This window comes from Zonotrichia leucophrys, chromosome 1A, assembly GCF_028769735.1.
Source record: "Zonotrichia leucophrys gambelii isolate GWCS_2022_RI chromosome 1A, RI_Zleu_2.0, whole genome shotgun sequence".
Lineage (NCBI taxonomy): Eukaryota > Metazoa > Chordata > Aves > Passeriformes > Passerellidae > Zonotrichia > Zonotrichia leucophrys.
Window position 1 is genome coordinate 10,101,636 of NC_088170.1, and position 24,129 is coordinate 10,125,764.

The 24,129-nt window shown below is 41.6% G+C and overlaps 1 protein-coding gene across 6 annotated transcripts in view; it reads right to left on the reverse strand.

Moving 5' to 3' along the window:
• The window catches only part of TBXAS1 (thromboxane A synthase 1), a 237,370-nt gene extending 213,705 nt beyond the window's left edge, over window positions 1-23,665 (reverse strand). The window contains exons 1-3 of one of the 6 annotated variants that reach the window (XM_064737289.1): window positions 23,519-23,665; window positions 15,697-15,973; window positions 12,889-13,079 (exon numbers count right to left, since the gene is read on the reverse strand). In XM_064737289.1, the coding sequence (XP_064593359.1) occupies window positions 12,889-12,986 (98 nt within the window). In that variant the 5' untranslated portion in view covers window positions 12,987-13,079; window positions 15,697-15,973; window positions 23,519-23,665. Of the gene's footprint in view, window positions 1-12,888; window positions 13,097-15,461; window positions 15,650-15,696; window positions 15,974-22,267; window positions 22,312-23,518 lie in introns of those variants that run through there. The other 5 variants (XM_064737280.1, XM_064737262.1, XM_064737271.1 and 2 more) reach the window with 5 other exon arrangements.
• Window positions 23,666-24,129: the final 464 nt, after the last annotated feature.

The window sequence follows — 24,129 nt, forward strand, 5'->3', positions numbered from 1 at the left end:
TTATTTATATGTTTAACCCAAAGCTCCCCACATGTGTCAAGGGACTATCACAACACTCTTCTAAATTGTTTTAACAGCTTATTTTAAATTGAAAAATGTCATTTTTGAAAAACCATTGTCAATTAATTATGATTCCACAAACTCCTACCAGCTCTCTTGTGTTTTGTAACAATTTGCTCACAGCCTACAAGACAAAGCCTCCAACTTGCTCAGAGAAAGCTCCTGAAACTGCCCAGCCCTTGAAAATGCTGACTGATCTTTAAATTAACACAATGATAATGATTTTGGCCACCAGCTATTTACAAATGCAATGCAATTTAAAATTAAAACCCCCCCATAGATGGATCAGCTGCCTCCTTGGGGATCAGCAGTCACAGGGGTTGAAACATCCCTTAGTTTGTGGAGATACAATTCATTATTTAGAATTGGAACCAAACCCCACCACATTCAAAGGAAGTCATTAGTGTTTGGTTACATACAGTAATTCCTCCTGAACTGAGCAATATATTTTTCAGTCAAAAGGTCTTTCCCAAGCAAGGAAAAGACAAAACAGTCCCTGTAATGATCCTCTGTGAAACCTTGAGAAAGGACATTTTCTGCCTCGGGGGGGTGGTTCTCTGGTGTCTGTATCAGCTACAGAGCTAACCAAAACAACAAAGAGCTGGGTGGGGGGACAGGTACAGGGGCACACATGGACACACACAGTTTCTATCACGTAGGAGAAATTTCCCCTATATCATCACATTCTGCAAACAGCATCAATTTTCTTTTATTTACATAACCAGTGTGAGCAACTTCAGAGAAGGATTTATGGTGCAGCTTGGGTTTCTGTGTGGGTTGCTCTTTTACTGTATCAATATTATGTTTAACAACATTTTTCAGTTAGAAAAATGTCCATGTGAAAGCTGAAAGGTGGGAGAATTATGTTCTCAGGTAAGAAAGTAAAAACCCCACAATACTGTTTTATCACTGGTCTAAGCAGTGCAAGCCAAATTCAGCCTATGAATTTAAAAGGCTTGCACTAGTAAATCAGCTTAGAGCTGTTATTTAAGAGTTCAGAATTCCTTGGATAATTAATGAGACAGGCTGTCCATGTAAACTTTACCAAAATGGTTTTGCATCTTACAGTTAGCTCTATAACTCGACCCCAAATAGTGTCACCCAGAAAAACAATCAGACACTGCTACCAAAAACTGGGACAAGATTTCCTGTTGTTAACCACCTCCTTTAAATCCAGATTTTCAAAAGAACTAAGCACCTAAAATATTTCACTTCTGTGGGAAGAAAAAAAAAAAAGTCAGCTATGTTACAACACAGCTCTTTCATTTCATTAAAGCTCGGAGTTCAAGCTCCATAGATACTGCAAGCCTAAATGCTCAGACATAAGCAAATCATCTTGGGAAACACTTTCACAAATACAAGTTTAAAAAAAATTATTAATGTGCACTTGTCAGTCAGGGAAATTTCTATTGAACTTTTTTTGCTGCTCCCTAACTTTACCAGGGCAATTGAGTAAAGTAAACAGAACTCAGTTCTCACACAAGTTTGAGACCCTGTTTTAATGATCCAACAAACTCAGGTTTAGGGCAAGAAGCCTCTGATCAAAACCATCTCAGCCATACCACACAAAGAATTTATTTGGTAGAAAAAATTTCTTTTAACTGAATTTTGTTAATAAGGAAAAGTGAATTTCTGACCAGGTACAGCCTTTGTTCTCCCAGTAGCATAGCAGAAATGGTATCAATTACTTGTCTTGCACCCCAGCTGAATATACCAAAATTGTCCCATGTGCCCAGCCCTGTCCCAATGAGCTCTGGCTCAGAGAATGATCTGGTGTTGATGAGGGTGAGCCCACAGCCTGGTGCTGCAGTGACAGATCCTGGAGGGCTGGGGAGAGACTGCAGTTTTTCAAGAACACAGAACAACACATCAACACCAGAATGAAGATATACAAGGCAAAACAGAGGCAGTGCCATAAAATACACTCAGGGTCAATAGCTAATGTCTCTGTTATAAAAATCCTATTGGTTTTACCCAAGGTTATTTCCTTAGCTGCCAGGAGTCATTTGGCTAGAGATGGGATAAGGGGGTTGCTCTGGGCACTGAACATGATCTTTCCAGTGATCAGATCAGTTATATTTGGCTGCTTATTTAGAAGCTGTTTGTTCTGAGTCACTTTCTATGTGTTTATATATAAGTGCAAATATATACATACATGGATCCTTGCAAGGTGTTTACATGAAAGCTCTCAGGAGGTTTTTGGATGTGAAACCACAATATTTTCCTTCAGTTCTAAACCCTGCTTTATCAAGATGACCAAAAGTAATGTTGCCAAATTTTACTGCCCTCCTGTCCCCCGGCTAGTCCCAAGTTCTTTCATGTCTCAGAGGATACTCTTTATGGCAAAAAGGCAGCCCATTAACCTAGCAATGTTCAAACTTTTATCACCTTTCCCTGCCCCTGCAAGGATAGTAACTACTCCCCCAGGCTCCAGCCTAGGAATATCTGGCTTGGCCACCCTCCTCCTGCACAGAAGCACGTCTCAGGAGGGGGAGTTGAGCAGAAAGGTTTGCTGAGATAAGATATCCCTGCAGCTGCACCTCTGCCAAGAGCTGACCTGGGACTATTCCCAAGCTTCTGGAGAGAACTTGCCATCCACTTTACCTACCAGCTCTTCATCCAAACAACCCTCTGCTCTTTCCCTTGCATGATCTCCTTCCATGGCACTTCGGGGTCTCAACCCCTATCCCCCTGCAACTTTTGGTCATCCACCTGAGCTGTTGAGCTGTTCACCATGGCCAAACTAAAGCAGAAAATCAAGGGGTGCCATCAGCCAAGGGCTTAAATAGGCTGAAGGGGCCAATTCCTATTGTCTCCCACCAATCTCATGCCTGCAACAAGCTTGTGCCAGCCACAAAGCTGCTGCAGCACTGGAGAGATCTTCTCACTGACACAGGGACACATGCAAGCACACAGAGCTCTGAATGAGATTTTTTGTTGTTGTATTCTCATCTCTGCCATGTTTATGAGGCACTCAGCCTCCCTCAGATTATTTCTGTCCCTCATCCTCCCACAGACAATAGTCCAAATCCATTCAGAGGGAAGATGCAATGGCTGGGACTGCAAAGCTCCTCCAGCATATCCTCTAGCATTGCTAAATTACACACTATTTAACAACCAAGCATCTCAATTTTATTAGTAATCTTATAATTACAGCATTGTAAAAGAAAAAAAAAAAGTGGGGGAGGGTGTTTGGTGGTTTTTGTTGATTTTTTTATGATGAAGCTGCCAGTGTCTGGAGGAAACTTGTGCTTTGCACACACAGAAAGGCACACACGTATTTCATATGGTGCATTGCAAGCTGCATGGAATAGAAAGCAGCTGGAGGAAAATGGCTATAGAGAAATGGTTCTCCTGGGCATCATCTGTTGATTTGTTTTGTTTATAGAAGGAATGAGATTTTTATCTCTGCTCAAAATATAAAATGCTTCCATGGCACTGAGCTGACTGCTTGGCTATGCTCTCACTCAGGAACGGAAATAAAAAGGGGGAGAAGGAGGGGAAAAAAAGGTTTTACTGCCCAGAATCCCTAGCAATGTCAAAAATCAAATAGAAAATGTCCACCAGTGACACAGTTAAAGCCTGAAAGAGGAACCAAGTCACTAAGCTACCATGGAAATAAAGGCCTTTTTACCGTGCTTGTTAACAGTAGGGGTCTCCTAAAGCTGGGGAGGCAGGTTAGGGAAAAACTGCCCCCAATTCTCAAATCCCAGACTGAGTCCTGGCAGGATGAACCTATTGACATGGTAAATACACCTTACAGTCCTTCTGAGATTCATGGCCTGGGAAGGCACAGGTTCCTACAGTCCTTCCACTATCCTGTGCCCACTGTTAAAATTCCAAGCTCCCTCTGCAACCTTGCTAGGGGAGGTTCCTCACTCCTCTGTTCCTGACACCCAGAATCTGAGGGTCTCTTTCATTTAATACCAGACAACATCTCTGTGTCCTAGGAGAACACCAGATGGCTGCTTTTCCACTCAAATTGAGAGCACTTCCATTCATATTAAACAAAAATTACAACCCAGGAAATAAAATACATTGTGAAACCACTGAATACTTAACTACTGCTAAAAATATAAACTTTTAAAAATTTTAAAACACAACTACCAAGAGACATAACTACCAAGAGACACAACTATACAATCTGTGGGAAATTACCTGAGGTCTAAAACTTTCTAGCAGACAAACAAATTTTAAATTACTATTCTTCTGAAATAGGAAAGGCCCAAGGTTTGTTGCCATATCTAGGAATAGGTCTAGTAAAACAGAGGGTTCTTTATCTCTGTACCACACCAGTTCCTGCCTCTGAAGAAGGGATGCAAGTGAGCCAGCCAGATACATATAAGTGAAGGCTGCTGAACATTACTCCAGAACAACCCTGTTTCACATGCTACAAGAGGGGATCCAAAGCCTTTCTGGAGCCACCAAGAGGTGTTTGCTCTTCTGAAGCTGTTGCCAGAGCTCTGACTTGAATGGCTGCCGAGCAGCTCAACCAGCAGACTCAGCTCAGAGTCCCATACTGAGTACAGTTCCTCATAGCATTCAGAGACATTAATCAGTCCAGTACAACAGTGTCAAACTCACTGAAATCTATCCTAACATTCTCTATGCTATGTTTTGCTACTATGAAGCTTACACTGAGAACTCTGTTGGGAGAGATTGCTTCATCTCAAGCCACGATGAGCATTTCAGAAAATCTTAAAACAGAGATTTGTTACAAACAGAGAACAAACAGATCATATCGATATTTTAAAGGTGGAAGAGGGCCCTTTCAGTTTTTGACCACCATCACTCTGTCTGTCATGCTAGCATGCAACCCATTGAAGATCCTTCAGCTGCTCCTTCCTCTCCCAGAATGGCTTTATTTCATGTCTCTCCCACATTTCAAACCACATGCCTCGACGACCTCTTCAATTGTTATAGCTCTACTGAGAGGGTGTTTACATAAAAGCTCTTTGGAGCTTTTTGGATGAGAAGCCACAAACATGCATGCACAGATTACATCAGATTTATTGCCACAGAGCAAAGTAAGACAATACTGAGGGTTACAGGTTCAGAACTCTGCCAAGAGTTCTCATCCAAGAGCATTCATTCAGCAGGAGCTTGTGATCATACAATTACCAATTACTCATCTCCTCTAAAGTCTACTGCCTTTTCATCCTTCCCATGCCCCTCAACTCATAAAGAGCATCACAAGGTTTTTAGTGGCTGAAAAGAACTATTCTTTCCAAGGAAGCAGACTTTGCTTTGTCCATGTAAGCAAGCACACAGACACTGCCCCATTTCCTACTCCCAACACACATCTCAGTTCAGCTCCTTTCTTCCAGCCTCAATTTGCCCAAATATACTTGACCTCAATCTGTAACAACCATCTGCAAATTCATCTGGAGTCATATTCTGCTGTTCCATTCTTTCCAGTCTTTCCCCAGCCATTGCTGGGCATCCAGCTTCTATTGCTACCTAAAATTAATAATATTACAAGTTTTGTCCTATTCTTTGTTTGCTGCTTCCTTGCTCCTCCAACAACTTCACAGGTTCTGCAGAACCATGAAAGCAGCACCTAGTCAGGAAAGAAACTACCAAAGGAATGGATATGAAGAATCTCCCTCATGCTAGATGGATGATTAAAACTCTTGTATTCTTATTGACCTGCACATCACTCCAATCATAGATAACACATGTCAAATAAACAAGCAAAGCTTAAGAGAAATTGCCACCAATGTAAGCAATGACATATAAAGCAAGGGAAGAAAGAGGCAAACATGGAACATCATTTTCTCAAGCCCCTCTGTTATTCCTGGGAAAGCAAAATAAATGCATATCCAAACTCAAACCAGAAATTTTTTTGAGCTCTTTCAGTTACTTCACAGCAGTTAGCATATACTGAGCTTATGGAACAGTAAATATTGTTTTCAATAGGGAAAAGAAACCAAAAAGAGAACTAGGGATATAAGAGAGAAAAATCCATCTAAAGATTTTGGGTGTGCCAAGGGGAACTGACAAAAAACAATTTCTCAATAATATGTCAATATTTTAAAACATTTTTTAGACAGCTCCATTAAATACTAAATAAAACTCCCCTACAGAAGAGCAAGGCATGGCAATCAAAGGCATAAATTACCTGTGAGCCAGCAGTGAGGACAAAACAAACACTGGTATGGATGAAATCTAATGCAAAGACAAAAAGTAAAGAAGAATATGGGCAATTTTTTTAAATGATGGGAGCAATGTTAAAGGAGACAAGAAAAAAGAGAACAGAGATCTATATTTCAGCACTCTGAGGAGTTCTAACCTGTCAAAACTACCAACTGTTTTAACTTTTCATTTAAGAGGGAGCACAGGCAGGCTGGCAGGACACTTTGTGTGCTATCTGAAAGTGGAGTGACAAAAATCCACACACCTTGGAGCACAGGAGGAACAACCAGTCCCCCCAGTGCAGGGCAGCCACAGGAACTGCAGAATGCACCCCTGGGGTTCAGGAAAGAGCTCATGGCAGTGTTTGAGGACTTTGCAGCAGACCTGAGAGGCCCCTCTGAGCCTGGCAATTAAATGCACAGACAGAACAAGAGACAGCCCCAGTGCAATGGATGGAGTGCTGCTCTGCTTGCAGAGCCTTCTCTCTGAGGAAGTTTTCACATTGCCTCCTCCCATCATCTACTTTCAATTCCATTTAAAGCACCACCAGCAGGGTATTAAGTTCCTTGAGTTCCTAATACTGTCAGTAGATGGAGGCAGGAGCTCCCAGAAGATAATTTGGAGTACCCAAAATCAGTTTGAGAGGGGCCCAAATATCCCCAAGTTAAACAAAGTTACCTACCCAAAGGCAAAGACCAGATCAAAAGTTAGAACCAAAGTGCAGGTCCGGAAGAGTTGAGTGAAGCTCCAGAGCAGGCAGAAGGTGCCTGATGGAAAAGTCAGAGTACTTCCTTCTCTTGCTGCTCTCTCCTACCTGTGCAGCCCAGCTGGGAGCAGACCCAGGCCATTCCAAGACCCACAGAAATTGGATTGCTCAGGGGCTGAGTCCAGCTCCTGTTTGCTCTTGAGCTATTGTGTGCATTATCCAGCTTTGCAGCTCACTCCACTGGACATGGATCTGGAGACCACAGCAGAACACAGATAAATATACCAGTTTTGTGAAAAGAAAGCCATCCCAGCCCTGTCTGCCTTTACATACTATTAAGGCTCCAATCTCCACTCACTAAAATCAAACTATGCTTTAATTTGGGATTTAATGGGGAAAGGCATGAAAAAGCTCAGGGAAAAACAAAAACCACAAGGAATTAATAGGCTGGAGATTGAGTTTTTTACACAGAGTTTTTAAGATAAAGTGCACCTTCAAAAAAGCAAAAAACTCAGCAACCACTTGAGGGCCTTCAAATAAACACTGCTGGACATGTACTCTCTAAATTGAAAACAAAACAAAATGAGCAGAGACAGTTTCTGAGTTTTGCAGTGCAAAACCAAGGGAAAACCAAAGCTGCACTGCATGAAAGGCCCAACACTTGTCTGGATAACCAAGAGGTTATAACAGCCTCTGAGAGAACCTAGGGATCTGAAGCTGCAATAGCAACAAGAGAAAACTGTTCTGCTTCTTCCCCAAATGTAAGATAACTTGTTTACCTAAAAGCAGCATAATCAGAGCACTGAGTGAACTTCATTCTGGATAATCAAATCTACACACATCTACTTTGTTTTCAGAGAAACAAAGTATTTAGTCATATGTGGTATGGCACTTTTCCAAATTCTAATTCAGTCATTTATTCTGTTCCTTCTCAAGCTTACCTAGAGATGCTTGATTTAGCTCAAAGACAAGGCCACATATTGCACAGCTGTGGGATCAAATTATGTTTGACACATTAGTGGGAATTACAGGTTTTCTTGATGTGAAACTGCATGACAAAGACAACTCAGAATCTTTTAGGTGTTCTGTCATCAACAGCGGTTTGCTGGTGTTTCCTGTTGAGTCAGGTCCTTCTAGCTTTTCTGATGGGACATTCACATGAAGGGGAAGGAAGCAGAAGGATTTGCAGTGATTATGGCCATTTTAGGGGGAAAAAATTGAAAAAAACCCACCAGCTGGGGTTAACAGAATATTAAAAAACCCAAAACTTCCCAGCCTTCCGGCCTTGCAAACCTGATGCTGGGTTCACTTGAAACTGAGAAGCTAGAGTGATCTTTTGAGGGGCAAAAGTTGGTCCAAGATCTAGTATTAGGTGGTATTCACTTTAGGAAAAAAAAAAAAAGTTTTAGCTAACTCAACCCCAAACAGTAAGGTTCTCCAAAACCAGCATGAAGTTTTTGCTGGAGAAAGATTCCTCTAAGCTTTCCCTTTAGAGCCCTTTCCAAAACCACACATGCAAAGTACTGCCAAACAAGCAATGGTATTGAAGTCACCTGTATGGAAATACTGCCTTGTTCTGAGATCAGCTTCTGGTGTGGTTTAGTGCAGGTATGGCCCCAACTAAGAACTCTAACACAAGTGCCCCATTGACTAAGTATGTCCCCCATCCAACTGTATGCAAATGACTTTAGGTCAGAGGAGGAAAAATATTAAGTTTAGTTTTCATTCTTTTTAATCAGACTGCAAATTCTTAGGGTCAGGCCTGACTTGTTCTGCACTGGGTGGGCAGTACCTTGATCTAGGGAGACCCCAATCTCTTAGTCTCTATACTTGTCTCTAGCACAAGTAATCATTAATATTACTTCAATGTAAAAATGACATCTTTCTGAATTACTTAGCTTTTCAGAAACAGACAGGAACACCACTAGTTTATGTTTTGCTATGTTTGAAAGCATGCAATTAGACACGGATCTTACAAACATAAACAAACACTCCCATCCAACCTCCATGTTTCTAAAAAACCCCAGGTTTGTTTAGACAAGGGGTTGATAATCCAGTTTGAACACAGGTATCTGAATGCTGTGACAGCTTCTTCATAATGCTCAGCTTATGGTACATTAAACTTTAAAGCAAGATAAACTCCTGCTTTCATTTTATCAAACATCTACCCAGACAGCAAAAAGAAAGACACAAAGCAATGTTTGCAGCTACAGCCAAGCATGGGATATCCAACTCAGCATATGTTTGAAATGAAAATGAACAATATGTTGCATAGATATACTACTGTATTTTTCAATTGAGAATATCACTGGGATTTGTAAATGTTAAACTCATTCTTCCCTTAAGAGTTTGGTTTTATTTCACGCCTAAAAAAAGCCCCTGAGATTCACAGAGATTAGGCAAATAGAGACAGCAGTGCCTGCAACTGAGAAAGAAAGTGCTCTTAAAAGAAACTGCTCTGATAATCAGTTTGGGTGGAAGAAATCACAGGGGAGGACACAGACAAGACATTTTTTAAGAGTGCTAAGTGTTTTTTAAGAGCGCCACTGGTATTACTGAACTTTGGTAGTTAGCCATATTATGCCTTTTTGTGGTCAATAAAGCAGCAACCTGCCTATCACAATAATAATGATGTAGCAACAGACATCCAAGAATCCATGATAAGAAATCTGCAAGAGACTTTTACCTACAGAGAACAAGTAGCAAGAATGGGGAGGGTAGCAGATAACTAAATCCTTCAGGAATGGGGGATAGCAAAGAGGCTTGAGCAGCCTCTTAATTTAACAGATTACCAAAAAACCAACTATTCAAATCCAAACAGACTATGTACCAAAAAGCTTCATAGGTCTTTCTACTCCCAGTATTTCATCAACTACCTTACAAAGCCTCTCCTTAGAGCTGACTTAAGGTCATGTAAAAGACAAACACTGAAAGGTTATAGTTGCTTCCACTGATTTAAAATTGACACATTACACTACAAGCATCACCTTCATATCACACTGAGCACAACACATGAGAAATCAGAGTTGTGCTATTACATGATTTGCTATAGAGTTATTATGTTCATCGTACCATAAACAACAGCCTAAAAATTATCAAATGGTCCAAGTTTCTAAGAATTGTATAGGGAAGATTCAAGTCTTTCTTTAGAGAACTTGTTTCTAAGACTTCTAAAGAAAGACTTGTATCTTCCCTATAAGTTAATTTTTATGCAGCTGCAACCTCTGCTCCCCTTCCCAATCAACCCTTTCTTCTCTCCCTCTTTCATATGACCTCACCATACCCAAAAACGTGAAGAGATTGGTCTTATCACAGTTTAGCAAGATACCACCTGCCAGCTGAGCTGCGACAAATCCCAGCTGGCCTTACAATGCCCACACTCACAGGGACTGAGGCTGAGCTGATGGACAGCAGCTCAAGGCTGTGGTTTAAAGCACTGAGTACCCCCATCCACGAAAACTGTGCTAAAGGAAAGAGCTCAATAAGATGAGTGTTGCCATGACCACATTCCTATTCTAGTGTGCATTAGATCTTTTTACTCTCTCCTCTACCTGCAATTGCCTTCTGTTGAGCCTTGCTAAGCCTTTTACAGCCAACAAGGTGGACAAACTGCCTGTTCTTTGTACTCACACAACAGTTGCCACAACATGACCCCAATCAATCATACGCTACTGCCACAACAAAATTTACAACAGCAAATATTCATTCCTCCCTTTCCCCTGGATTGCCCTTCTGAAGAGACACAATCTTGGAAGAAAAAGCTAAAAAAAGAATAATTCAGTAGTTATTAAAAAATTAGGATAAGGCTTATAAAGAAAACCTCAAAGGAACCTTAAGAGTTATTACTTTATTATTACTCCTGCCACACACAACACTCATGTTTTCTTAACTCCTAGAAGAGCCAGATAATCAGGTATGCAACATGATTGCAATAAAAACATTTTCTAGAATTAGAGACCTGCATTTCTATTAGCAACCATTTCACACACTTAATGTTTAAATAATTCCTTGAACCCAAGGTTTCATGAATAAAGGAAGATGTGAGCATGCATTGAGTTTACCGATTGTTTAAACACGCAGGTAGTATAAAAAATTTCAACAAAATAGATTCAAATTAGAAAGTTGACAAGTTTGAACAACTACCACACTTGCAGATGTGCTTCAAGACTTTAACCTTACAGGCTCAGGCACTGCACTTTACTGAGATAAATGGATGCAAACAGCTCAGTCCTTTGAAAGGCAAACCTACCAAAAGCCCGTAGCTTATTTCACTGCAAGCTTAATAATCACCAGCTTCCCATTGGAAGAGTGATCTATAGACACCTGAATTTAATAAGCTACTGAAAAATAAACTTGAATCTGTAGATCAACAAGACTGGTTAGTTGTAACCATTTACAAGTATAAAACACTTTTCCCATATAAAACTTCTTCTTGATGCTTTCACAGAACTCACCTTCAGCCAGGAAAGCAGACACACTGAATGGGGTGTCTCTACTGTTAGACAATTTCCCACCTCACTGCTAAGTTGAGCTTTTTGAAACTTTTATGGTCAGCCCTCAATTCAGCAATAACTGAGCACAGCCATGAGTCTGGTTTAACTCTGCAATTAGAGCTAGCTTTGTTAATGGCAAGACCAAATGTGCACTAAACCACCATGTCTTAACTTCAAGGGGAGGAACAGCCTTACCTAAACTGAACCACAAAATGGGGCCCTGGGCAAACACACACCAGACAGTGCCTGAGATTTACAAGGAGCAGTTCCGGGTCTTTGGAGATCTCGGCACATCCGGACATGAGCTATGGGGAAGTATCAGGCAATTTCAAATGATTCACAGGTGGCCAGACCTCACCAGCTGATCTGCTGCTTTTCTGAACTGTGGATGTGCCTCTGTCCTCCCTCTGTCCCCCTTGAGCTCCCAGAGATGTCACAGGTCTGCAGCTAAACAGCATGGTCTTAATGATCTAGAGCCACTGTTCTTTTTCCCAGTGAAATTCAGAGGAGATAGGACTTGGATGTTTGCAATTATTTGGGCAGATCTCGTTAAGAAAGCAGGCTCGCCCACCTATTTGACACAGCAACACATGTCAGATATAGACATGACTCTTTTTAGTCTCTCTAGACGCTCCCTGAACACAGAAGGAAGTTGAACAAAGCTCAACAGGGTGAAACAATGACAAAATGTATGCAAAGAGATCTGTCATTTACATTGCTACAACAGCCGTGCTAAACTCATGGTGCCATCACTATTCTCTTCCTGATTAGCTTTGGATTTTTGGTGGATTTTTTTTTTCAGCAACAGTCCCTGAAACCTTTTCTTGAACACTCATACAATTGAGAAAAACCCCATTATTTTACTGCAAGGCAGAATTTAAAGATAAATGCAAGGGAAAAGTCAGAAAAACACTCCCAGTTCAGCTAATATAATTTCTGAAAGAAATTGTCAGAACAGGGGGGAGGTTGTTTTGTTTTTTTTTCATTTCAGCACAGGTCACTGCATTGCCTACTGTGCTAACCATTACAGCTGCTGTTATTCTGATTTGTGTCTACTGGTCAGCGTGGAAAGAACAAGAGAGGAAATTCAAGCAGCAGTTTGAGTGTCTGTACACTTAAGCCAAAAAACAAGTGTGTGCAGCACAGTAGAGAGAAGAGGTCCAACAAGTATTTGGTTTCTTTTTGACGCGGACCAATGCTCCTGCTGCCCAAAGAAATTATTAAGAAACCAACAAAAAAGTTCTTAACTTAGAAGATAATTTTTGTTAGCAGTTAGTAAAGCACTTACAAGACAGTATTGCAAGGAGAGAATTCTCTAAAAGCACAGTGAGTTTTGTGAGTATTTATTGCACTCTCTGCTTCCAAACCAACTCCCCCTCCACTTCCCTCCTAGGAAATTACCTTCCAGTTTCCCCTCATGGATAAGAGCGTACAGATGCTGGGTTTCAGCAGGTTTGTGTCTGATGTGTAACCCATGTCACTGCTCTCACTCACCAATACAGCAGGACCAGCAGGACTGCCAGCAGTGCCAGGGTGGCTGTGGTACTGTTCATTCCTGGGGAGACAAGTGCCAGAAGATCTGCAGGCTCCATTTTCCTCCACTACAGCTGCAGCTTTGGGTGCTGTGCGCAGGGGAAAGCCTCCACAAGGGCTGATAAAGCCTTCCACAGCTAAAGGAATGACATCTGCAACAAAACAGGAACTGAGAGAGCAAAAACATGTCATCACAAACGGCAAACCTTCCCTCTTCTCACCGACTGCACACTCAGACAGACCTCGAAGGTTCCCTGAATGGCAGAATGTAGCAATTTCCCCCCTCCCACTGTTGTTGACTGTCATGCTAGTAAATATTTACATACTCACTGCTTGAGACATCAGCGTTGTTGAATGGGTTTTTTGACCTAAAGTTTGGGAATCTGGGAAATGTGTGGGGAAAATAAATGGGGAAGACAGCCTGACCATGTTACAGATCATGGAAGAAAAATATAAAGTCTCTTCAGGGATGTCCTGACATACAAACAGTGGAGTTCTCTAAAGTAACTAAAATAGAACATTTTTGCAATATGAAACTTCATTAGCACCTAATTTCAATGCTGGTTATGCCTTGTAAGAATGGAACAAAGTAAACTTCAAATTACCACAACTAAAAGGAGGAATTAGAGGAAAGCTGGTCTAATGTGACTTCTAGAATGCACATAAAGAAAGACCAAATGAGCAGAAAACCTCAATTTTTTTGGGGTAGTACCAGATCCATAAGTCAGCATCTGTCACACTGGTGAATCCACACAGACAGCACTTGTTTGGCTGTATCATCTCAGCTCCATGAGGGCTACAGTAAATTTCCCTGGCTCAGTGCACTGTCCCCCTCGGAGGTACCACTAACCAGTCTCTCCAGAGATACTTTGGCTACCCCTACAAATAGCTGTATTTCTAGTATCAGGTTTAACACCAATATGGTCAAATCTACTATCTCTGCACTGTGGCACAGTGAGGCTGCCACAGCCCCATGAACAACCTGCACACAACCACCAAGTTTTGGCTGCAGTTCTGGAAATGGTTAGTTCTCTGTATATTAATTCTTCAGCTTTCTTCCATATTTTCCTGCCTGCAAACCTCAAGCCTGTTTTAAGCATCTGATCCAGTCCAACTAGAAAGGTAAAACAAAGAACACATCCTTGAAGCACTTCTACAGGAGAAGTCCACCAACTTGCTATACACTAAAGTAACCAAATTCCATGAGCAAAATGATCTTCAGGACAACAACATCAGAAGCAGCAGCTTGCATGTAAACACCTCAGCCCATGACAAAATTCCCTGAACTGTCCAGTATTGTTTGTTACTTATGAAACTATAAATTCTCATATATGTGCTTTGGAGTTTCCATCCATCCTAAAAAAACCATTTGAAAGATAAGGAAATCGATGCTACACAAAAATTTGGTTTGTGAATCATATGGTAACCTTAAGAACCAGAAATTCTGTAAAATCTGATTCTCCTAACACACCTGATGAAGAGTGGTTTCTTCTCTGACTACCCCAAGACAATAGCTTAGATTTAATGTGCAAGGCTTCTCCAATATCACTGTATTACACTTCCTGCTTTTATCAGAGAAGTTAATAATATAGGTATCAAAAAAGTAAAGTCTTTAACACAATGGAGTTTAATTTTAAGAAGATTTGGCTCTACTCTAAGTGAATCACTGCTATTTTGGTTCTTCATGCTTCACAACTGCATTAATTCCCTTCCAGCCTGAGATCCTTACAGAATAAGTAGAAGGTGTTAACCAGCTCATCAGCTCCACAGAATAGGGAGGAAGCTCACAGAAAACCTTGCTGCAGGTATTAACAACTCCACTGCTATTCTAGGTCAATAACAGCTCTGCTGGTTTGCTGCTGCTGCTGCTGGAAAGTTCTGCAAGAACAACTCCAACAAGATTTAACACCAGTGACACAAGGAATTAATCAGTGGGTACAAGCTAATCCCAATAACAACCAATCCTGTGGGACTTTCAGAAAAAGAAAAAAAATCAAACATTGATATGCATCAAAGTCTTTTCTAAAAGACTTTTCTTCTTTTCTTCTCTTCTTTCTTTTCCAAAAGATTTGTCTTTTCTTCTACCACAAGGGAAGAAGGCAAGAAATAATATTCCAATTTTACTTTATTTGGCTTTTTAATAAAAGACATTTTTCTGCCCATAGAGGACAGATGTTCTCTTATTAAAATCAACTGCACGACTCCTGTCAGCACACACAGGTCAAGTAGAAATCTCACTTGTTTTTTAAGGAGCACTGGAGTCTTTTCCCAGTCACACTGAGAGACAGGAGGTATGAATAGTTCTTAAACATATGCCTATGAAAGAAAATAGTGTCTCACATCAGAATCCAGTTTGGAAAAGAACACATAATTAACCTCTCTTCTTTTTTTTTGCTTTTCTTTTCATCCTTTTCTGCTGTTGATGGTGAGGTTTGTTTTGTTTCACTTTTTAAGCCTCATCACCTTGCTGAAGGATTTTAACTTGGCACCTCTGACCGTTGAGAAGGGTGGCAAGCATTGACTCTAAAACCCACCTGGAGCGCTTCTCATCCCAGAGGCACGTACAGTTATCATCTTGGAGCTAGGGAGCTCAGCTCTGTGAAGAGTCACATAAATCCACATGATACTTGTGGGGGGGAAAGCAGTCAGGGATGCAGAGAGCAATGAAAACAAGCTAATTATCAATCCTGAGAATTCTCTTTACAAGTTTTTTTACGTGAGAAATGTCACCCTAATTAAGACTCAACAGCACAGATATTTTGCACCAACCTCCAAGTCCCTTTGCGGAGTCACGGTGGGCAGCACGGTGACAGTATCAAGGAACTAGAGACACAGACACAAAGTCCCCTCTGCCCGCAGGCTGGAGGAAGCCAGAGACCAGCAGCAGAGAGCCTTTTCCTGTCAGAGTGCTGTGCGTCAGCAGAGAGCCTGCATTTGCATCCACGAGGCTTCCCTCCAGACTGCATCCAGCAAGGCTTGCAGCTCCCTGACACGGTGCCGTCCACGCTCTTCCCTTCCGTGGCAATTACATCCCACGGGTCACCACCTGGTTCATCACAGACAGATGTGGATAAAAGCTGCACTGGAGGGACCCATCTCAGCCTCCATTCCCCGCCACGCAGTGCCTGGGAGCTCCCCAGCAAACACAGCAGGAGTTTGGTGCTGAGCAGCCCGGGCTGCAGCCTGCACACACACCCACAGCAGCAGCAGCTATTAAACAGGGCAGTGCACAACAGCATTCAGAGTCTGAGAGGCTGAATTGTTCCTCAACTGAAAAAGAACAAAAACCTGGCACCCAGACAATGCAGGTTTTACAGGAAGCCTCTGTGCCTTACAGCCCGGAGTCCTGTAATATTTTCTGTAAATGCTCTTCCAAAACAACGCATTTCAACTTTTAAAGGAATACATCAGTGGCTGTGGCCTCAGCAATGCTTGACATGCACAAGTGTTGTTCCAACATGAAGTACAGAGTTTATTAAAAAGCAGGATTATAGACCTTCCCTAAATCATGTTAAGGATTTTGACCTGTCTTCAAAGCATATCAAATGGAAAGCATAGTCTCATCTTTCAGGAGCTACTGACTACACCAGCTAGACAAACCACATACTCCTGCTAATGACCAAATTCAATTCCTCTTCTGCTATTCTACCTCATATATTTTAGGTCTATAATAATCTAATTAAGGCTGAGCCACACCAGCTTTATGATAGATGAAGGAAGTCCAGGAAGATGTTGCATTTTAATTTTATAGCAGTTTGTGTCTATAGAAATTTATAGCACAGTCTTCAGATCAACAAAATTCTGCTACAGACAGCTTAGCCACAAAATACTGCAGACAAAATACCACAGAACAGCTTAAAAAAGAGATTAATCAGGGACTAGTTTATGTATAAGCTTTAACAAAGCCCATGTAACAAAATGTGTAAGTATATATGATGATAATTTATCTTAAAGCAAAAACCTTCCCAGAGCCAAAATGAATTCTCAATGTCTTGAATGTAGACCAACAAAAAAAAATTCTAGAGGCATATTTCACAGAGGTTTTCTTTTTTTTCTTAAATTCAAAACAACCTTAATATCCAAAGTACTGGCAATAATAATGTATTGGAATAGAGGGATTTACAATGGCCATCTGTGACTTAATTATTGCTATCCCTGTTCAAGGATTGATTAAGCAGTTTAATCAGATGATTCTGTACTCCTGCATGATAAACTATGACAAACTACCCAAGAGACAGACCACCAAGGCATCAGAGCCTCCTAATAAACATCCTGCTCTACATTCAGGACAGAAAGGGGCACCAAAAGGGTTCCATGGGCTCGTGGCAGATTCTTGAGTCACCTTGAATAAAGTCACTGCAGTAAAGTGGATCTCAAAGGGCAAACACAGTGACTGTAAAACCCCACTGAGGAGCCACTTTGATGACACTTCCAACTGAGCCCCAGAAAGACACACTTTTGCACTTAAATTGTTTTGCCAAGTCAGAACCTGGTTATATTAACCTAAATGCTTCTCAGCAAACAGGCATGCAGTTTAAAATTTTAGGAAAGCTAAAATATTATGCAAACTTGTACTTCACTAACAAATTTAATCTCTAGCTGCCTAAAAGTTATGGTACTTCAAACACAGTCAGTATCTTAGAGTCCAAAAAACTCATTATGCTAACTAAATGTAGTGCCACTGTACTAAGTCCCCTCTAAAGCAACAAGCTGTGAGATATCCTAGTTATTTCAAAGAACTCCTCTTAGAAATAGCACAGATTCTTTGGTCAAAAGGAATGACAGCTTCTTCCTCTTGCTGTGAGAGTTTGGAATGAGTTTCTAAAATAAAGTTACCTTTGCTAATAGTGGCATTAAGATCTTGCAGCCCCTGTGAAATTCCAGAGAAAGCAGAAATTAGTGTAACATCTGCTGCCCGTCACCAGGCATTTCTAAGCAAATTGACTTTATTAAATAATTGGTAACTTGTTTATATTTCTATAGCTTGCTTTAGAAACATTGATTGATTCAAGCAATCCTGTAATTTCATTGTCCTATAAACTTGACTGGAGATAAATATGGATTTATGTTCACAGATCAATAGCTCCACATTCACAGCAAAAGCCAAAAAACCCTGCTAGACTAGTCTTGTAGTTGCAGAGAGACATATAAATGTTTGCAAAAACATTATGGTAAGAGCTGTTAAGTTTTAATTTTTTTTTTCTGAAGTTTGTTTTTTAAACACTATGAAAAACGCCTAACCTTCTCTGTCTAATTGAAAAGCTACTCTAGAGGACAAATTCCAGGCTTGAATTCTCCAAATTATGTTTTGGTGCTGGATTACAGGTCAAAAGAACTGTGAAAAACAGAAATACCTTGTTCGATAACTTAATTAAACAAACTTATAGACTAACACAATGCATTTATCAGTACCCTGTCAAAATCCAAAATGACAAATGGGAAATGCACCAAAAGTCTCAAAAACGTTGAACCTCAGACAAGGTATAAAGAGCTATTCTTCACCTGAGGACTACCACTGGTTTTTTAAAATATCTCATACTCCCAGAAGAAACTCCACAGATGTGAAAGGAGAATGTGCCCATGGGCTGTGGCCTTCAGCCTGACAAGAATATTGGAATTCTTCCCACCTGGGAACTGTGGGCAGTATCAGCTGTCCCTTTATGCCTTACCTCTGTCTAAAACCAGAGGGTTTGGATGCAATTGTCCCTCTGAGGTGAATAAAAGAGCAAAAAGAGGGAGCAAATGAATGATCAATGCATTAGGTGATACAAACATGCCAAAACCAGAGCAGGTACCACATCTCACAGCTGCCACTAGTCTCTGCACAGAAGAGGCAGCAAACTGGCAAAAAGCAAAAGAAAGGTGGCAATGAAGCAAGTCAGACTAATGCTATTGCCACAGCAATGGTTCTCACACCTCAAAAAGCTCAGAAACTCTTAGCTTGCATCCACATGTAGAAATGCAACCTGACTTCAAAGAAACATAAACTGGCAGCAAAAAGAATCACTGAGGTCCAGTTCTTCAGCAATTCTTTAATGGCATCCACAGATGCAGAAAGATCCCTTCACAGCACATTCTCCTGGAGATCACCATGGGCAGGGTTTGGTGATGATGCTCTGACTCCTGCAGATGTGGCAGGGGAAGCTTTTGCCCTGTTGCCTCTCTTGCCTTCTAAATTGTTCCCCATGACAGACATTTCCAAATGACAATAACTGCACTGTGAACAACCATGATGAATATTCTGAGATGGCAGTAAGAGCACAAAACGTGTGGGGCACTGGAACACACAAAGCTGGGACTGGAAGACACTTTGAACCTTCACACCATGGGGCAAACATAGGGACAATATAAAGCACCTTGAAATGCCTTATTTTCACTCTTGCCCCTATACAGAGTGTATCTGCTGCCTAAATGTATGCATCACATCATGAATAATTCTTGGTAGATCGTGCCAAATATTCCCAAAGGCTTCTTACCCCTCTGAAAGGGAGCACAGATAACTCATGTGCAAATTGCAGCCCTTTGTACGTGGCCTAGAAGCACATGGAATATATGGACAGCTCCACTCTGGTTCAGCCCTTTGTGCTTTCCCACTGCAGACTTTCCTTCTGACCACTTGTACACTAATTCACCAAATCAGAAATCCCTTCAGCTTCATTCTCAGCAGATATGCTGAAACACAGACATGCAAAACTGGTGAGGGGAGAGGAAAAAAAGTAAAATAAATAAAATTATGCAATCAAAAAACCAGCACTTCCCAACCTCAAGCTCTTTCTGAACTCTTGGTTTAGCTGAGTTTTTTTCTACAGTGCTGGTTGTTCATTTGTGCAGTTGTGATAAATACAGGTTTTACTGGGGGCAAGGACTGTCAAGCTCCAAGCAAGGAAAAAAGTGCTCAGAAGCTGTGAAACCCAAAGGATCAGGGCTAAAATACTAATTAAACTAATTTCAATTGCTCAATTTAAAAATTGCATGTTTTTCCTGCAGTCTCATGGATCTGAGAGTAAATCTGTGATTTTGGAATGCTTGAGGCTAGCAACACTTACAAAAGGGCATGAACCCAATAAGCTGACCTATTAGCCAAGGGAATAAAGGTTAAGTGGAAGACTAAATAACCTGATGTTATGAGTTGAAACAGCAAGAAAAACTTGGTCTCAACGAGATTTCAATCCTGCTGACATTCCTTTTAACTTCATCTCTCAAAATGTGCTGTAGTTGGGATCTGAACCTAAAGTTTGCAGTGTTCAGCCTCCTTCCTACCTTCTGATGCCTTCCACCACATGGCAGATAAGCCCAGCACCATATTGGAGCTGGGCTAGTACAAAAAAGAAATATATTTCCTTCTCAGGGTATGGGGAACTTTCTCCTCAGGTCTGTGTATGGCAGCTCAACCTAACTAGAAATTCCCAGTGACACAGGGAGGTTGTGGTGAGCTGTAATTCAGAGGGGGCCCCCAAAGGTGCATGAGTATTTTAAGAGTGTAGCAAAGAATTTTTGGAAGTCTGGTGCAGGTAGATTCTCTCTGCCCTCGTGTGATGCACTCAGCTCTGTGGATGGAGAGCACCAACTCCAAACATAAAATACTGTTTTTTCTCTCAGTATGTAACTCCAGTGAACCTTATTGGAGCACTGAGGGTACACTGAGAAGATTACACTCCTAAATGTGCAGTTACAGCTGTACTGCAAATGCAACATTACACGCTTTCTATTATGGTTCAGGACCACTCCACTCGTCAAGACTGTTATAAACCTCAGAAAACAGGGGTTTATAATGGAAATGCTGAAACACACAACTCTAAAAACCCTGGCAGAGAGGAAATATAGCCATAAATTCAGCTTTTCTTTTCCAGCATACACATTGGCAAGTTATGAATAATAGGTATTTCTACACTCACAACAGACAGACGCACACACTGCTCAGGGTAACCTTTGCTGTAAAGGTGGAGGATAGAAAGAGCTCAGAGTGGAAAGAGCAACCCTTCATCTTGTGTTTTACAGAGTTACTGCAATGATGGCATAAACCCAGCAATTGAAATTTAGTGCCCTGTGCACCAGCCCTGAATTTCGAATGCACTTGTTTTAGACAGGGTGTGTTATGTTTCTCTGGTCAGCAAGAAAAAGACATGAGCCCCCTCAAACCCCCTCAGCCTTCTTTGTTTTTAAAAAAGACTTGGCTGTGGATGCTGTTTAAATGACATTGCAAATCAGCTTGCTATCCATTCAAAAACAGATACTCTATATATATTCTTTTCTGTATATATTCTGGTCCCTATCTTCTTAACACTACCAAGAAGCAAAATTTGCTTGTAATTACTGAATTTGTTACTGTCAAAACCCCTGCTCTGTTTGGCAAGAAAAAGATGGGCAGGCAACTGCACTACCACTGAGGCATTTGGGGATTTCTTTAGATATTAATAGCATCAGCAGAGGTGTGTCAATGCAATCCCATTGGCCATATCATGCTCTGTGATTTCTGATGTGCATGAGCAAAGGAAAACTAAACCAACACAACTGCCGTTGGGGAGGAGTGCTGATGTTGGGTCAACAGGGAAATCCATGCCTGATTTAAACATTGCAGCCTGGCTGCCAGGTGGGGAAAGGCAGAGCAGGGAATTCCATGTGTGACCGTGTTCACAGGGGTCTCAGGTTGAGGGAAGAGACGACGATTTGACTTTATGTTTCAGAAGGCTTGATTTGTTATTTTATTATATATATTATATTAAAACTATACTAAAAGAATAGAAGAAATTATTTCCTCAGAAGGCTAGCTAATAATAGAATAAGAAGGAATGATAACAAAGGTTTGTGACTCGGGCTCTCTGTCCAAGCCAGCTGACTGTGATTGGCCATAAATTATAAATAACCAACATGGGCCAATCACAGATGCACCTGTTGCATTCCACAGCAGCAGATAATCAAGGTTTACACTTTGTTCTTGAGGCTTCTCAGGAGGAAAAATCCTAAGGAAAGGATTTTTCATAAAAGATGTCTGCAACAATTAGCAGTGCCACTAATTGGTGGTAGTCTATGAGGGACATGAAAAGCTTCACCTACAAAGCAGCCCATGAGACCTCTCCATTACAGAATAGAATTTTTTAAGAATTTCTAGCATTAAGAATGCTAGAATTTTTAAGGTAATGGATTAATTGGTAGAAGGTTCTTCTTACCAACACCTCTAACACTAGCTCCATCATCCCCATTTCAGATCTGAAGGCACTGCATTTAACCTTTCTGCATGTTTGATCATGAAGGACACCAGCTCTTCAGCTTTCTGCATGACAGCAGCCCTGATGCCACGGTGTGCAAACCCCACACACCCAAATCTATATCTCTCACTCACCCAGAGCTGCCAAGCTTCTCAACAGGGAGGGAATTGCCTCCTTGTCCAGACCTGTTCAGTTCAGCATTTGGCAAATTCTGCAGAAACCAGGAGCAAAGCCACTTTATTGCCATTAAAAGGGCAACACAATTCCCAGCAGAACTGAGAACTGCCTTTCACAGCATCTCTCGGGTGCACCTTTACTAGGAGGGTCTCCTGTCTTCACTTTCACCTTTTTTGTTTAAATAGGGTCATGCACCAGTAGCCTTAGCTAAAATCTCCCACTCTGCTCCCACAATTTTCAGCCTGCTGCTTCACCCCAGCAGCAACAGCTGAGAACCATGAGAGATGCATACAACAAATCTATGGTCTTCAGAATAATAAGCAAATTATTAGCAGGAAAGGACCACAGGGGTATAATTGTGTCATTGAACCAAGTCTCCACACACAGGGCATTACTATCTCACGTACACTTAGCCCTGGGAAGTCTGCAGTGTGTCCTTTTGCCAGGTATTTACCACAAGTTTACACTCAGGTGTAAGAAAAAGACCAACAGCAAGGCTGGAATGGTTTCCCAGGTGCCTGCTTGCCAAAGATGGTCACTGCCAAAATGCTCAGAAGTGTTTTACCTTACCCAAGAAGCACACAAAACCATTTCCACATCCTCTGCCACCTGACCACTGCTCTGTTTTATTAAGCAGCAGGGTAAACCAGAAGCATTTCCAAGGATTTTCACTGTAGTGGTCTTGAAAGCCTGAAACTTTGAGTTGCCTCAACTGAGTTGAACAAACAGCAGATACACTGGAAAAAGGAAATTTACACAGGCAGAGTCTATTGCAGCCACACACGCAAAACGTGTACTTGTCAATTTCTCTCTACTAAGACCTTGAAACTCAACTTAAAAGGAAAAAAAAAAAAAACCACTTAAAAAGCAAGCTTAAATTCAGCAAAAAGCTGGATGCTCTAAGACCCTTACTCACTAGAGAAAGATTTGCAGCCTCTCTGAGGGAGTGGGATTCCTACCCTCACTTTTTCTAGGACTGAATGATTATTTATCCCACTAAGCTTTCCCTGAAGGAGCCAACACATCTAACCATGGCTGAGGGGGAGAATGGCACCTCTGCCCGGCCTCACACGCTGACTCTGCCGCCAGCCAAGCCCAACTCCGAAGCCTTTGCCCAAGGATGCGCCACAGGCACGGCCCGGCAAAGCTCCCCAGCCAAAACCACGGGGTAAGGAAGATTCCCACAGAAAATCCCAGGAGATCCTTACCTTCGGAGGTGTCCCGTGCCTCCTGCAGCGGTTCCTGGTTGGGATGCCAGCCGCAGCTGCCCGGCAGCAGCCTGAGGGCAGCAGCGGGGCGCGGAGCCATCGCCGCCTCCTCACAACACACAGGTGCTGGGACAGCTGCCAGGTAGGGCCGTGGGACTACAACTCCCAGCAGCCCCCGCGCCTCCCTGCTTGGTCCCCCGTGGCTGCTCCCCGCCACGCCCTCTGGGGGATGTAGTTCCACCACCACCCCAGCCATCCCGGCTCACACGCTTCCCCTGGGAAAGGAGGATTTGCGTGGCTGCAAAGGAAGCTAACACTCTGAGACCCTTAATATGTTTCTTTTTTTAAAAGTCTATGCGTGTATGTCTGCAGGACAAATGAAAAAAAAGGCGCTAAACTCAGCAAAATTTATATCTCCAGCAAGGGGGAAAATGGGAACTTACTGTACTTCCAATTGTTTTTCTGCTTCTGGTGGGGATTCTTTGGTTTGCTGTGAAAGGAGAAGAGAAAAAGTGAAAAATAAAAGCTCATAAGCAAGTATTGCCAAATAGCTTTGCAAAATCAGATGGGAAAAACTCAAATGTTCCCATACACTAATTAGTTAATGACTG